We start from the raw sequence: 16737 nt of genomic DNA, 5'->3' as shown, positions 1-16737 counted from the left end.
TAAATTAATCGAGATTAACATTTTTGCTTTTCCTGTGTCGATTGATGAAAAAAATGGAATTTCTAGTTTTACAACTCATTGTTATGCATTGTGGAGGAAAAAGACGGATGATTATGATGATGCAATGTGAACGTAGGACGAAACCCCGAGAAAACCAACAGACAAGATGTTATCCACAACACACTCGCCTGACCGTGGATCGAACCTGGAACCCCCGACCAAATGTGACCTCTTTAGACAGTCATCAAAATTAGTATGTATTATTAAGAAAATTATAAACCTTCAAAAACACTACAAACACTTTTATTAAATATTCAATATCTATCTGCATTTATAATTTAAAAACAATAAGAACATTGAAACATAAATTTATTTTTTAAGAAAAAGCTGCACTTAGAATACTATACAAATTGTTCTGAATACAGTTTAAATAAGCTACTGAATTACGAGGCAAAATTTTATTTCGCTTTATACATTATGTACAACAGTGAAATTTAAAATGCATGAAGGTCAGTCTCAACAGAACTAAGCTTAACATGTATAATGACTGTTTGACTAATTAACGATGTTGAGCAACGTATCTAAACAAAATAGACTAAAACGTAGCTATTTTCATCTGTTGATTCTTACATTATTATGAACTACGTCATTACTAAAAATAATATATGTAGTAAAAAAAAAAAAAAAAAACTGAACATTGCAGAAAAGCATTCGCAAAATAAGAGCTAAAAGCTACCTATGTACCATGAAATATTCCATTTATACAATATATGTTTGTTTTGGAATAAGGAATATTAATTCTGTAATATGGAACATAGGTACAAAGAATACATTTCTGTAATTTTTGGGAATCAAATATCATAATAGAAGTGTATAAAAGGTTTCATTATAACAAAGGACTAGATGAAAACATTCATTTGAAAATTATAAACAAACTTAAATAGACGAACAGTTTCTAATATAGTAATTAAAAATATAAGATGATGTTCATATTTGTTACCCATAGAGAGCTGTATTATACGCGAAGGTTTCACGCACAATAATAGAAAGCAGATCGACAAATGGACAAAGGAGCATCTTACACTGTTCCTCCTCAAAATAATAACTGCACCATATGACAGCCGACAATTTCTTAATTAACATTAACGTAATCGCCAATTGGATTGGTAGTTCTGAAAGAACTATGCTAGCTAGTGGTATACCATAGCAAAGAAGATAACTGAATGCTATGGAGTTAACGCAAAGGGTCAAGTGAACCTCTAACACGAACTTATCGTTAACAGAATTTCCTCGTTCTACAACATGACAAGCAGAAAGCCTGATAATAGAAAGTTACAAATAATACACTGTTCTTTCCGACAATTTGAAAGATATGTGATCGAGGAAATGATAAAATTGCATAATGAATTAATTAGTCCAGATGACACCTGTCGTTTAATCCTACCTAAGGATTACACGGTAAAATATCTAGCGACTGAGATTTTTCTGAAATTAGAAGTAAAGCACTGGCTGAAACAAACTATGTTCATGTTACCAGATCTCGAGATGGACCAATCGCAGGTACGGAATCCACGAATTCGTCGGCTGAACCAAAAATTCTTAATAAGAGTATCTGCATCAATATCTGTAAAAATGACTGACGTCAGATCTGTAAACAATGGATAAGCGTCTGTTTAGATAATGTATTATTTTTAATTTAACAGTTTTCTTCATGTTAACATTTAATACGAAAATTTGATTACAGCTACGATACACAACTCTGTTTTACGTAAACAATAAATTAAGTATTCGCAAAATGGCCAACACATTATCCACTTAAAAAATAATTTTTTAAAAAAAAGCTTCTTTCGAATCAATATCAATGTCTTTAGTAGAAAAAACATTCAGTACATTCACACGATACCAGTACTACACTGGGAAGTTAATCACGTTAACAAATACTTCATGATTAGCATCAACAAAAGCCAAAATGTACGAACTGGAACACTTCTACGAAATCCAACCGATGAAATGAGGTATGGTTCTTCAAATGCAGATCTTTGTTCACAAACTATGCTTCTTTTACACGAAATAACTGAACATTCTGAGCAAACACGCATTTTCCAAATATTGCTGTTCAAAATAACGTCAAGACTTCTCCTTCAGAGGAATTTTCTTTACCTGCAAGAAAAATTATGGCACTTAAGAGTGAATAAATAACAACATTGGTTAAAATGACACTTTAACAACATATAGTATGTAAATTTCCACATGTTCTATTCTCTAAGTCTGTTTGTCGTATAATTACCTATTTTCAAACCCTATCTGCGTTTATCTACTGTGTGAGTGTCTGAGGTTAAGTGACGTGTATGCCTTTGAAGAAAAACTTATCATCAACAAAACAAAAATGACAGAAACAAAAACAGTCTCTAGCATAAGTGTTCTTGTTTCTATTTTCTGTCTTACTACAGGCACCTTAGTAAAATGATTAATACCACTGGAGATTACGTAACTAAAAACTCTCAAATTAACGCCGTAAGAGAAAATTCTCTAAAAGTAACATTAAATATTTTATTTACTTGCTAGAATATGACTATCTTCTACCACCACCAAATGACATTACAAATTTATCAGTTGATGATATGAGTAATACACTTACTAGAAACTTCAAGTTATCATTTGAAACTGCATTCTCTTTTAAATAATTTTAAATAGGCCAAAAACAAACATAGAAATGGGTAACATGGGGTAACCATATCAAAAATGAATAAAAAATCTACAAGAGAGTTATAAAAGAGGACAAAAAGGGTTATATTAGTAATAAAATAAATAAAACTAAAATATAAAACGCTTAGAATAAATAGATTATAGGACAGGAAACAGGTAGTAGTGTACATAGCAGTAAAGAAAATCCTCATGGCACTGCTGAAATTTTTAATAGCCACTATGTAACAATAACTTTCAAACTTCAGAACCCTTTAGCAATGCCTCCACAAACAGTGCAGCTGAAACCACTTCAAATGATACCTTACATGAGCGATAACATTTTCATGTCCCCAACGCATCCACAAAATTATCTCAATAGGAAGAAAAAGATCAATACCTGAAGTTACTCTTTAAAAATTGCATTCACCTCGTAGCTCATTCACTTGCTGAATTGTTCTTCAATCTTTAAAGACGTCAATGATCATGCTGGCCTTGTTTTAATTAACTTTAAGCCACCGAGATTATTTCCATACACAATATTCATATCTCTCTCCACTGTTGTTCCTACTGAGTGGTGATCAGAAAACGGGAAAGAGACAACTTCAGTACTTATTTCGATGCTATTCATGTTGGTAAATATATTGTCTAAACCAGCAGTTCCCCTAGCAGCAAGGACGTAGCTAGGGAGGGGCACGGGGGGCACCGCCCCTCAATCTTGGTTTGGCCCCCTCAAATATTTATTTAAAATTATGTTACAAATGGTTTTAATCCGACAATAAATGAAAAAAATTATCCATAGTAAACTGAAATTATTCGTACTTCTAAGAAAAAGTTTTTTTTTAAAAATAGAGAAATATAGACAATTCAAACAGTGGTAGTTTCACATATTGACAAGAGAAAAATTGGCAAAATAAATCAGGAACCTCCGCCGTTATTTTGAAATATGTGATATTTTTTGAAATGGATAGGTACTCACGTGATATATCAATTAGGGCCTACATGTTCTTAAACAGTCAATTATGAACTTTAGTGATCGTTATCTGTACTTATTTGGAAAATTTAGAACCATCCTTATAGTTATTTACGAAAATTTAGGAGAATGATGACAACATTGTGAACGAGTTTGTCAGAAAATTCTGCAAGGAAAATATATCTGTGGTTGGTGGCATTCAAGCATGTCATCCTAAAACAAAACTGTTCTTGATTAAGGATGCAATGGAAGAGTTTGCTACGCAATTCGAAATAGATTTTCCTGAATATGAATTCGTTATTGTAAAAATTACGTAGAATCTCTTACGGAGAAAGAAATTACAAATATCTCGGACCTGCGAGCTGTTCTGCCCAAGGCAATTTTCGCCCAAAATTACGAATTTGCTGGAAATAGTCTTGACGCTACCTGTGTTATAAGCTCCTTGTGAGTGTTCTTCAGCGTGCATAAGACTCTCAAATCCAGTGGCGTATTTACGATTTTGTTTCGGGGGCTTTGCTACCTTTAGTCCTGGAAATATGAAAATTCTGCAAGATATGTCATTTACTTTAATATAGTAAATAAAATTTCGGGGGAGGGCTTAAGCCCGGAGCCCCCCTAAATATGCCAATGATCAAGTCATATCTTCGTTGTAAGTCTGGTCAGGACAGAACATCAGCATTAGCCGCACTTGAAATAGAACAAGAGATAGCCTCTAAGCTTGAAAAAATAAAATTATTGACGTAGGCCTATTCAGCAAGTCGTCGCAGATGCGCTACAGTTTGTGTCCAGCAAGTAATTTGTAAATGCAATGTGGCAGAACCTTCTCAGATGGATACAAGAACAGCATAAAAAGTGGTGGTGTAATATTAGACCAATATTTTACCAATTATTATTTTATATGTGCTTCGTTGATTAGACTTTTTATGCTTACGGACGTTCAAGTATTGTAGGCCTCTTTAATATTCATATGTTTGAGACGCACGGAAGACGTTAACGATTTTGTGAACAATAAAAATGTATATGAAGGAACTCAAGATCTTTAATAGATGTTAAAGTTTGTTAATGCTTACTAAATTTACACGATAGTCAGTAAAATTATATTGAAGTTTATTAGTCTATTATAGGCTATAATGTTTCTTTAACTATGTAGAATATTACATTTTAACGCAAAAATGTAAGTCTTGAGAGCTTGTGTGTTCAGTTTAGATAACCTCATGAAAGTCATGTCACTTTTTTAGGGTAGTTAATGCATTACCTGTTACCTATTACTTACTATATTATTTGTAACTATTTCTCAAGCTACAAAATATATAAAGGTACAAAGCAAAAATGTACAGTATATACAGAGTGTTTCAAAACAACGTCGATAACGTTGGGAGGTGATTCCTGACACCAAGACAAAAAAAAAAAAAAAAAAAAGTATAGACCAACCTGGATGCACAAATACTTCCTTTCGAAGTTATAGGCTGCCGAAAACATGAAAAAATGAACTTTAAAGGTCCATAGCTCCAATACTATGCGACCTACCGTAGTTGGGTCAATACTTCACATAGGAACTAGTATGTGCCCTAACCAAATATCCAAGTTTCAGAAGCTTGCGATACTTCCACAGCAATTTTTATAGAGGGAGTTTGGCTACGTGCATATAATCTGAAGTACTCACGAACTACATCTATAAGAATTGTTGTGGAAGTACCACAGAATTCTGAAACTTCGGCATATAGTAGTTCCTAAGTGAAGTCTTGACCCGACTACGGTAGGTCCCATAGTATTGGAGCTATGGACCTTCAAAGGGTTTTTTTTTTTTTTTTTTTTTTTTTTTTAATGTTTTCGACAGCCTATAACTCCGGAAGAAAGCATTGTGCACCCAGGTTGGTCTGTACTTTTTGTCTTATCTTGGTGTCAGGAATCACCTACCAAATGTTGTCGGTGCTGTTTTGAAACACCCTGTATACATTTATCAAAAAGTATTTATATGAAGTATTGCGTTTCTTAATGTTCTAGTTGGATGTCCTTGCATAAGTAAACAACACTATTAATACATAGTTTTTAAATTATTGTTTCATTATCGCATTTCGTAGGAGAGGTTCACTTTTCTCTTCTAACCCCCGAAAGAGTAGTTAAAGTTTAATTTAAAACAATTTATTGGTGAGTTCTCCATACGATCTTTTCGTGTTGATTATCCGCGGTTGCCGCGCCACCCGATTCATCGAATTATCGTGAGTACACAATATAATACACACACACATTATATATATATATATTATTTCATTTGCAAATATGGCCCCCGCAAACTCAGAACTCTGGCTACGTCCTTGCCTAGCAGGTCTGTAGTTTGTAACACAGACTACAATAATAACTTAATAACTTATAAAGGGTGAAAACGGGACTCGAACCCGGGATCTCCGGTATACCGTGCCGTAACCACTACGCCACCCAGTCCGCTTCCCAGAACAGCCAACACTCTCTCCTGCAATCGGTGCTCTCCTCACTCAGACCACACGGCTTGTACGAGCCTAGCTGCTGTGCTTGGACAATCCAGTGTCCATATATTGAGGACACATTTTGACGGTTGTGATTTCTTATATATTCAAATCGGTTGTTTCCTCCTTTCATTAATATAACTGTTTTAACAAATTTACAAAATCAGTGTCACTTCTTTCATCTGTAGTCACATCATCATCTATTATTATTTTGTAGCATTTCTTATTATCTAGATGCGTGAATAACCTTTCCAGGTTGTTTAGGAATATCTTAGTGTCCCTATTCGGTGACCTATATACGTATAATGATATAACCAACTGCAACTATTCACTAGCTTATAAACTTCAATACTGTAATAATCGAGTTCATTTTGTGACAACCAGTGCTCCCTTACAGAGTTTTCTGCTAAGTACTGATTGAGAATATAGTTTTATCTTTTAATTCTTGTACATTATAAGTACCTCCAGTAGCACAGTTTTGTTACTATTTACAATGGAGGATAATTTAACCTTAATTATGTTGTCGTCGTCTCTTTTTATTTTAGGTTTTTGACTTGTGTTAACTACAGTAGGAACCTGTATATTTTCTACCTTAAAATCTCTCTTAGTGTTGTCGCATGCGAAATCTTTATTCCGTTATTTTTCGGGTAGGCTTAGTTGCCTTTGTAAATTCTACTTGGGAGGTAATGCTGTTTGCGTTTGACGGAGTTAAGGTATGGTTGCATTGTAATCACTCCGTTTTCTATTCTTATTATTTTCATTAGCACTTCCACACTCAGTTATCGTTCTTGTTTTTGCTTGCATTACCATTTTCATATCCATTTTCAGAATTTGATCTGCCACTGGCAGTTTTCTCTTCTTCATTATTGGCACTGCTTTTATCACTTGCACTCATGCCATCCAATTTTCTGTTGTTAATAGTGTTATTTGTATTTCTCATTGCACTTTTTTTCAACTAGGATAATTTGTATTTAAACTTGCACTTACTTCCATAATTTTATTGGATTCACTGTTCACTTTTTTTTTTTTTTTTCACTTTTATTTATGGAGCTCAATTCTTTGCTTCCACTTGTAGTATATGTTTCTTCATTTGTACTACATTTACTTATGTCGGACAAGTCATATACAGATGTTACGGCGTTCTTTTTACTATGTTGCTTTTGGCTGTTGTTACCTACAGGCTGGTTAGCTAATATTTTCGTGGCCGGCGCCCGATGCTGCCGCATCTTTCGCATGGGTAGAGACACGACTTGTTGGTGACATGTGAAAACGCGAAATGTATCAGTTTTGTATGAAAATGTTGAGTACCTAAAATATATTTTTTTTCACTATTTGTTAGGCCATATAACGCTCGCGATTAAACGCGAAATACTGTCGGATTAGCGAAATTTGCAACAACTCTCGATATTCCACGAAATTTACGCAAAAGTGACGATTTATTCATTACCATTATTTCTCCCTATTGCATACTTGACCGTGAGTAAACGCTACTAGTTCGTCATTTGTCTACCACAATGAAATAGGACTGCCAGATGTTTGGCGCTAGCCCTCTCTCAGTTTGTCTATTTTCTTGGCTGCAATGAGTGTGGTCCCAAATTTGCCTCGTGTATTTTTGAACGGCAAAGCAACCGGTACAATGCCGAAAATCACAATGTTTTGATAGAGCAGAAGAATTTAAATATAATGGTTACTACGTTTTTGATGCATGTCAAAAAAATAGTTATGCATAAATTTTGTAATATTAGAGTAGACTGGAAGCGACGTGATTCGTGTGTAAAGCACAATGAAAGCGAAAATCACAAAAATAAGAGGTTGTTGATTTGTGAAAATGGTGCGAAAAGACAAATATCAGTGGAGGAGTCTGAATATTGCAAAAAAAGACAAAGAAGAATATTGAGGAATTTGCACCGTCAGCAGCGACAAACTGGTTGACATGCTTAAAAAGAATCCAGCTGGTGAGATCTTTACGATATTGACATTATTTCATGTAAAACCTGAAGGTAAGTTTTCTGGCAATATGATGAAAATTTCCATTTTTGAGAAAACAAACCATCATAAATCTTGAAATTTTACATGCAGTTACAGAATGAGCTCCAAACGGTATCTACTGATGAAGTGGATAGTGTGGAAGGAGTGTTGCGGGTTATGCTAGATGAGCATTCAGAAATCGCTGGAAAGTGTCTCCAACTAATGTACATATCAGTTTCGAATGTTGATGTGGACAGGGATCTCTCTTCTTACAATGACATACTTACCGACAAAAGAACCAATTTAACACCAGAAAACACTGAAACAATACTTACGTGTTATTTGTATAAGTAAACTGTAAACATTAAAGTTATTTTCTTTTCTATTATTGTTTTCAGTGTTTTTTTTTTTCTCTTTAAATGATTCTTTTATTCAATGAGGATGCTTACTGTTATTTTTTAAAAAAAACTCATATATTGTTTAATATATTCAAGCATGAGCTTATGTCATGATAACTGATGAGTGGAAATTAAGGTGAAATTAAAGGTAACTACTTGTAATTGCCAAGGAAAATAGTATTCTTATATTGGACTTTTATTCACCGATTTTATCCCGCTTTACGCACATTTTTACAACAAAATTACGAATTCTTATTTACCACAAAATACTGTGTGTCTACTTACGCACAATAAAATCACAGGACTTCTTTCTTTAGTAAAAGACGATCACAGACAATACCTATCTTGATATGTTGCAGTTATTTGTTGTGCCACAGATTCAGAACATTCCGGACTTAATTTTCCATCAAGATGGTGCACTGCCTCATTGGGGATTAGATGTCTGTGCCTATTTGAATACATTTCCGGGAAGATGGATCGGGGTGATGGTCCCATAAACTGGCCTCCGCGATCATCGGACATAACACCACTGGATTTCTTCCTTTGGGGCTATGCCAAGTATCAGGTATACCAAACAGCAATGAATGACATCATAGCATTACGGCGCAGAATTACTTAACTCATAGCATTCATCCCTCACGTCACGTTGACCAACACATGGAGCGTATTGGAATATCACCTGGATATCCTTCGGTCAACGAAAGGATCACACGTAGGAATTTATTAATTGTGTACACAAAAACTTGAATGTGTTACATGTAATTCAAAATAAAGTATTTATCTATGTGCCATATTTTATGCCTTATGAATGTTTGTAATCAGGGAAAGAATGTTGGGACACCCTGTACTTGATAACTGTTTCAGCAATATAACATCGCCTTCATCACACACGTTATTCGTGTATAACATGTTTGATGACGTGTATGTTATATTGCCAAAACTGTTACACAAGTATTATTAATATTAATTTGGTGCTTTGGTCAATTTGTTTTATTAATACTGTGTTCAAAAGTATATTTTTGCCATTCTTCTTTTATTTCTTTTTCTTTTTGGTCCTAATTTTACTTCTTCTTCATACATACAAGTTGATAAATGTTGTTACACATCAGAACATTAGTTCAAGGAGTTTCAAGTTTATATTGCAAGAAGTGATGTGGTTGTAGCGGAAGTTTCTTCAACACTGTTGATATTGATAGAGGCTAGGCGTTGAAACTGGGAATGTTTTGTACCTAAAAGGTCTCTTGGACCCACGCATAACTCATGTTAATTTCGATAGAGCGAGTTTTGCATTTGAAAGACTCATACAGATCCTGAATTTGCCACCGAGCAGAGCGAATGGATATTAAAGATTCTATTTCCATCTAATACGTTGACTTAAAATGTAAGACTTCAATTACCTGAAGCGGCACACAGCTAAGCCATGAACGAGACGTGGGCATTTCTCCAAGTACTTCCCATGTGTCTGTATCCTCATGGTAACATTCAATGGTATCATGATATCGGTCCCAGCCTTCCTCTCCTCCGAGCACAAAGATTTTATTGTCTACAACAGCTACACCTAATAACGAAAGAAATAAAGAGTTATATCTCATATTAAAATTTCCCGGTGTTCAAACACTATAATACGCAATTAGATATTTCGTTTAGTTACTTCACTTTACTATCAGTATGAAACAAAACATTGTAGAATTTCTTAAAATCAAGAACACTATGTATCATACGAGTTAACGCAAACTCATCCGATTTGGATCTCACTTGACATGGCGGTACACCGTGATTTGCTATTATAAGCTTCTGAAGTATTATGCAGTGCAGGTTTTTTGGTTCCTGAATTATAGGCTATCAAATCTGGGGTTTAGACAGTGAAATTTCTGCAAAACAATTTTAATGAAAATTTGCTTTAAAAAGCAATGAAGTATTAATAAAACGGGGACCTACATTTGTTTCAATCAAGCAAAGTAGGCTAGCTTGAATATGGTTGGTTGTAACAGAGTATCCAGGATTCGATCTCACGTGCCAATCATTTTGATTATTTGCATCAATACCTCGTAATTTAAATTAATTTGCATGTACATTAAAGTTATTTTATCATTATAAGAGATGTAATCTAAAGATATGTTATACTCGCATATCAACGGTGAAAAAAAAAAAAAAATATCCCGATTACTATATTTCGAATCCATTATGCTGTCAAAGCTTGCCCAATGTATAGTTTCATATACTCAAATGCATAGACAATACTCAAATAGATCAGCATCGTAGTCTCCGAATATATTTGTTTCCAAATGATTTTAACCTTAATAAGAGATACTTACTTCCTTCCGCCATATACGTACAAGATTAGTTTACAAGAGGTGAGAAAAAAATATCAGTGTTTGAAAACCCTAACTTACCATGTGTATTTTTCGGGTTTTTACTGTTTTTAGGAAAAACACTGGGTTCTTTATGGAGGAAAATAAGTATCGAAAAGTGATATCCAATAATAATGAACAAAACAAAACCAAAACTGTCTTAGTCTTGCATGTCGAGTCCTGTGTCATGGTCTTGCAGGTAAATACGCGGTGCTTGGCTACTGTAATGCAAGAGTTTTATTCGCATCATTTGCTATTGTAGCTCGCTTACTAAGAAGCAAGAACAAGTATCAGCATTTTAGCAGATGGTTTTTGTTCTGATTTGTTGTGCAAGATAAAGAGAACCATAGAACGTTTTTTAAACATCGTTATTCTTCTTAGAGGTAAGTACTGATCTATGTACGCTATGCAATTTGCGATTAATTTTAATTTTTATATTTTTTTAAGGCTCAACGCGGAAGTCTTTATTTGCCATTTGGAAGACAATAACAATTTTCATGGAGATAATTTCATCACTTAAAATCTTTTGCAATATATTTGAAAAAGTATGGTTTCTCTACTAATTTATTCCAATTTTGGAGTGTACTTTCATATGTGACCTCGGCCCGTCATGAAAGGATGGCTCCTTCGCAGAACATAAAAGACTGAAGAAAGAAAAGTCAGGGTCTCTTTTCGATAGGTACCATGCAGATATTTATTTGGACTAAAAGAGTTCGTGATGCCCGGCTTTCCAATGCTCCTACATTTCCTATTTTTCGTATATATTTGCGTCTCTTCCTTTTAACTCCTATTATTTCCTACATTTTAAAGAAACCACCTATATTTTTGTGGCATTGCTACTTCCATTTGTGAAAATAACATAAGGAAATAAGGTGTGGGTGGTTGGAGGGTCTTTTGTCTCAACAGTAGAGTGGTTGAACGGAAACTCTTACGTGTTTCGTCCTTTCCTGCTTATTGTCTAAAGATAATTACACCAAACAATATACAGTTAGCGCAAAAAGTATTCATACATCTACAAAATGAAACAAAAAATAAACTAGTTTCGTCATATTCATTAAAAAGTTCTATGGAGTAGCGATTTTAAAGACTTATAAATAATTTATTTAGGTGTGTCAATACCTTTAGCACTAACTGTAGGCAAATAATTGTAGAATATGTTATACATAGTCAAATCTTACCTTCAAAGCGTCAGATGCAGAATATTTACATTTTAGATTTTATTTTACATTTCAGATAGTTGTTCCAGGAAGGGTGCAACGGTATTTGTGCGGCTGCCCGTAGCGTTTTCAGTATTCCATTGTCATTTCTACATTTTCTGTTCTGTCATTCCTATTCTGATATCCAATTTTCTGTTTCAGTGACATCTATTGAGCGTACAGGGTTGACTTTATAAGAAAAGACGTAATTTCCATGTGATATTATTATTTCTACCTATCGGATAATTGAAATGTTCCTTTTTCATAGCTTCACGAAACCTCCTATATTTTATCGTCGTGATTTCTTATATATATATATATATATATATATATATATATATAGAGAGAGAGAGAGAGAGAGAGAGAGAGAGATAGACATATAGATATAGATATTTTGGAAGGTCTGTGATACTTATAGGTATGTTTTTGAAAATTGTTCTTATCCTCCTAAATGAGCTGAGTAGCTTTAACGAGACCTAAGTTATTGGCAAAGAGGACTCCGAACCACTGTGTTCAACAAGACCTCGAGCGTCTTTGAACCTGCAATTATGCGTTCCGAAGGCGAGGGCTCTGGTCACCAGTGGGGTTCTTGACAGTCAGAAATCCAAGTCCACGTTTAGAAAACACAAAGGAAATATTGCAGCCCCCCTCCACCCAATATTATAAGCAATAAATCATCTGAAAATTAGTTCAAAATTTCGAAAAAATTCACATTATTTGTAACTTATCCATCATTTGCTATGGACGAGACAAAGATGTGCTTTATGCGATTCATTCCAGTAATTAGTTGTTTCATCATTGCAAGTACAGAATGCCGAAAATGGTGGAATCTTGCAGAAATTTTGCAAACGCTTTACTTTTGGTTATGGCAATGCAAAACATTAATCTTTAATCTTATTTTAAACCATTACGGTAATTTATGTGCTATGTCACCTCATAAGAGAGCAAGAAAGATGAGAATAGTTAAGAAATATTGCTTTTCAACATCACTGCTTGTAACAGGGACACTTTATTTTATTTTATTTATTTATATTATTATTATTATTATTATTATTATTATTATTATTATTATTATTATTATTATTATTATTATTATTATTATTATTAGTATGCAAACTACAGTATTTACTCGAATGTTGAATTTAGAAAAACATTATTAAGATATTAATACTCAGTATGCATTATGATTTCAAGGCACAATACAGATTTATGTTCACAACCACAAAAAGACAAGGAAAGCAGAGACCAGTGGTAGAAGATACCTATCAACGCTAATATTTAGCTAGTCATGATGTGACATACAAGTAAAAATATTGAAGTTTTCAAAATATTCGTATCAAAAATAAACACTTGAATAAAACTAGTAGTAATGTCTTACCAGGTCTATACCTTCTTTCACACATTGAGGCTTTGAATTCCCATGAATTGGTCTGAACGTCGTACCTCTCCACTTTATTCGTATTTTCTGTCGATGCATGCCAGCCACCTGTATTGAATACGGTTATTAAATTATAATGTTTCTAGAATAATTAAAATGTTATTATAAAAGCAGAACTTTCAACTTGATGATATTTATCGTGACATGATTAAATTAAATTTATCTATTACTCACCCCCACCAACAATAGGAATACAAAATTATTCGAAAAGTTTACTTTCATTTATAATCTCTATATCCTAAATAACTGCACTAAGAGCTCAACTGCAAATTTAACTGGACAAAAATTTTATACCTCTTTAATTTTGATGAAATAACGATACATCCTATCGGAGCAAACTGTATTGTGTATTTCATAATCCAATTATCGATATCTATCTTCACAATTTCAGGAATTGCAATGGAATAAGAACAAGAGAGAAAGAAGAAAAAAGCTTCTTATATGGTTCCTTAACCTTAAAAAAATATATATATGTATGTGTCGATGCAGTTAACTGTAGAAGTCAGTACACTGCGCTGAATGTTAAGCAAAACAGATATACATAATTATTTAAATTAAATTACTCTCATGAATGTTTCATATAAACCTCATTTAAATCCTAATAACGCCATGGCCAAACGACAACGTTTTAGTAATAAGTTTTATAGTGTTAGCAATAAGAGTTCTGAAAATGTATTAAATTTCGAGGAAAAATATAATTCAATTTATGAATCAACTAAAAATTCATTATAACTATATATAACAGTTACTGGGGCCACTAAAATACGAGAGGGAGAATATTTAGAACGATATTCACAAAATTTCTTACTGACACGAAAATTTTGACATCCATATAACAGTAAAGAAAATAATGATGTTATTCTGTGAATAGCTCTTTATGGCTTTAATTCTGTAAACTGGACTCTCTGAGGCTCAGGATAAAACGTTTTCCGAATGCAAAGCGAAATATAAGCAACATTTTGTATTAAGACAAAAATAGTTTTGTAACTGTTTCTTGGCTTATGGTACTTTTTCTTGCCTGCCAGATTAAGCAACCAGTAAAAGATACATCAACATGTATAACTTCAATGTATTTGATAAAGTTGTTACTGATCGAAATCTCAATATTTTTTATTCTTCGACTCTTTGGGAGGTGGAGACTCTATTCTACATCAATTATTATTCTTCGAACATTCTGAAGTTAGGCAACCGCAACGATACTTGGGATGTGAGTGTTGTATAATTTACACATGCTCACAACTGCAATGCCAGTTTGAAAACTAATGAAGACAGCCAGCTCCTGCTTGAATATAGGGCTCACAAATATTGGATGAAGTAAACGAACTTTCTTAGTTGTAGAATCCACTACAGGGAGACAAAAGCGAAACAAGAAAGTCACAAAAAGGGAAAAAAAAAAGCGAAAATTTCCCTTCCCGTCTCCCCAAAAAGTGCAGGCTTTTTATGGGAAGAAAACTTTCATCCCAAAAAAGCCGGCTTTTTTTCATCTCTAAATGCACGACATCAAACGCTGTCCACCACGCCATAACAAAACCTTATGTTGCATCACTTTCATTTAGGGACTTTTTACCAACGTACAACCACTGCTCATTACGCTTGCGAATATCGTACAAGACACATTTTGCATCTGCATCACAGTGTGAGATCATGTAGAAGCTCATTTTATTGATTAATTAACAAATTGCTGCAGATATTCATCTGTTGTTGTTTTTGATAAATCACATTTGTTCATTTTCTTTACTTTCTCTGTTTGCTATAGATGGCCAATAAACTCTTAGGAAAATTTTTTGACGGTGGTGTGCAGATTTACCTCATCACATTCCTTTACAGTGAAATTATCTACCTTTGACGTAAGTTCTTTATCTTCCCATCTTGGAGACTATTGCTCCTGTAGGAGAATCGATTTTGATTTTCGGTAGGAACTTAAGTGGTTTCTAGATTTCATATTAAAATATAAGCCCATGTCTTAAATAGTATACATGCTGTAAAAGGACACTAAAAACAACCAACCAAACAGACGAACTGTTCGTTTTGATGCCTTCTCTATGCTCATACCCTCACCAGATTACATGCTTTTCGGCTTAATTTTGCTTGAAATCTGTTCCTCCTTTTATTAAAACGTTACATTTATAAATTTGATGTGGATTTTGTGGTCCTTCTCTAATGTATATTCATTTTTATATTATTCATTGTATATATTGTTCATTTTTATTAATCTATAAAGTAGTAAATCGAAAGCAAATACCTCTCCATTATAAAGATAGCTCCCTCGTGATTAACGGTTAGCGTACGCGAATATGGCATAGGAGATACGGGTTAGTTTCCCGGTGGGAGCTCATGCGATTCGGATTTCACGTTAAGCTGTAGGTCCACCTCTCATATAGCCTCGCTGTTGAAAGACGCTAAACTCAAACCAAATTAATATATATATATATATATAATAGTCTTAATGATTAAGCCAAATGACACATACATTTTTACATATTATATATATATATATATATATATATATATATATATATATATATATATATATATATATATGGATACTGAATAATTACACATACATCATTAGCGAAATGTAGATATTCGTCGTACGTATATTTTAATATAACTTCGGATTTCCAAACGATGTATATATACCTAAATTTAGATATCGTTAACGAACATTATAGATTTTACCGTACAATCATAGATACAAAAAGTGTAAATCAATAACATATTATTATTCTGGAACAATTTAGACGCGATCAATATTTACAAAACGTTCCCGGCCACATCATAAATCATTACTTTCTGCTCCAACAGTCATTTACTTTAAATGACCACCAAAAATACAAAGCCGCCTCAGATCTAAATGTGTGTCAGTGGCCTACATGATAAATTACAGAATTATTTTGCTAATGTGGGATATTACAGAGTAAAAATATGCTTCTTTACTTACCAATCACATATATGTATCCATTTAACACACATGCTGCCGATCCACTGCGAGGAATCAGCATTGGAGCTAATTCTGTCCACGTATCAGTGCACGGGTTGTACTGCTGAACTAGTTCAATACCATCTCCATCTTCTAATACTGCACCACCTAACAAGAAGTAAATTTAAACTTCAGACTTAATATCCTGCTATCAATATACTGAGAAAACTAGTGTATATTAAATATTCAGCAATTCAACAAGTATAAATTTATATTAAATAAAACGAAAAGCCAAAAAAGCAGCATAATGTGAAGATACTTATAGAAA

The 16737-nt window shown here is 33.5% G+C and overlaps 1 protein-coding gene across 1 annotated transcript in view; it reads right to left on the bottom strand.

Moving 5' to 3' along the window:
- Nucleotides 1–352: 352 nt before the first annotated feature.
- The window catches only part of LOC145681862 (kelch-like protein 12), a 60156-nt gene continuing 43771 nt past the window's right edge, over nucleotides 353–16737 (bottom strand). The window contains exons 10-13 of the mRNA XM_081753470.1: nucleotides 16431–16577; nucleotides 13430–13537; nucleotides 9902–10062; nucleotides 353–2160 (exon numbers count right to left, since the gene is read on the bottom strand). Coding sequence (XP_081609596.1) covers nucleotides 2128–2160; nucleotides 9902–10062; nucleotides 13430–13537; nucleotides 16431–16577 — 449 coding nt within the window. The 3' untranslated portion in view covers nucleotides 353–2127. The remainder of the gene's footprint in view (nucleotides 2161–9901; nucleotides 10063–13429; nucleotides 13538–16430; nucleotides 16578–16737) is intronic.

Source organism: Thermobia domestica, chromosome 3, assembly GCF_964235325.1.
Source record: "Thermobia domestica chromosome 3, izTheDome1.hap1.1, whole genome shotgun sequence".
Lineage (NCBI taxonomy): Eukaryota > Metazoa > Arthropoda > Insecta > Zygentoma > Lepismatidae > Thermobia > Thermobia domestica.
This window is presented reverse-complemented; position numbering and strand designations above follow the sequence as displayed.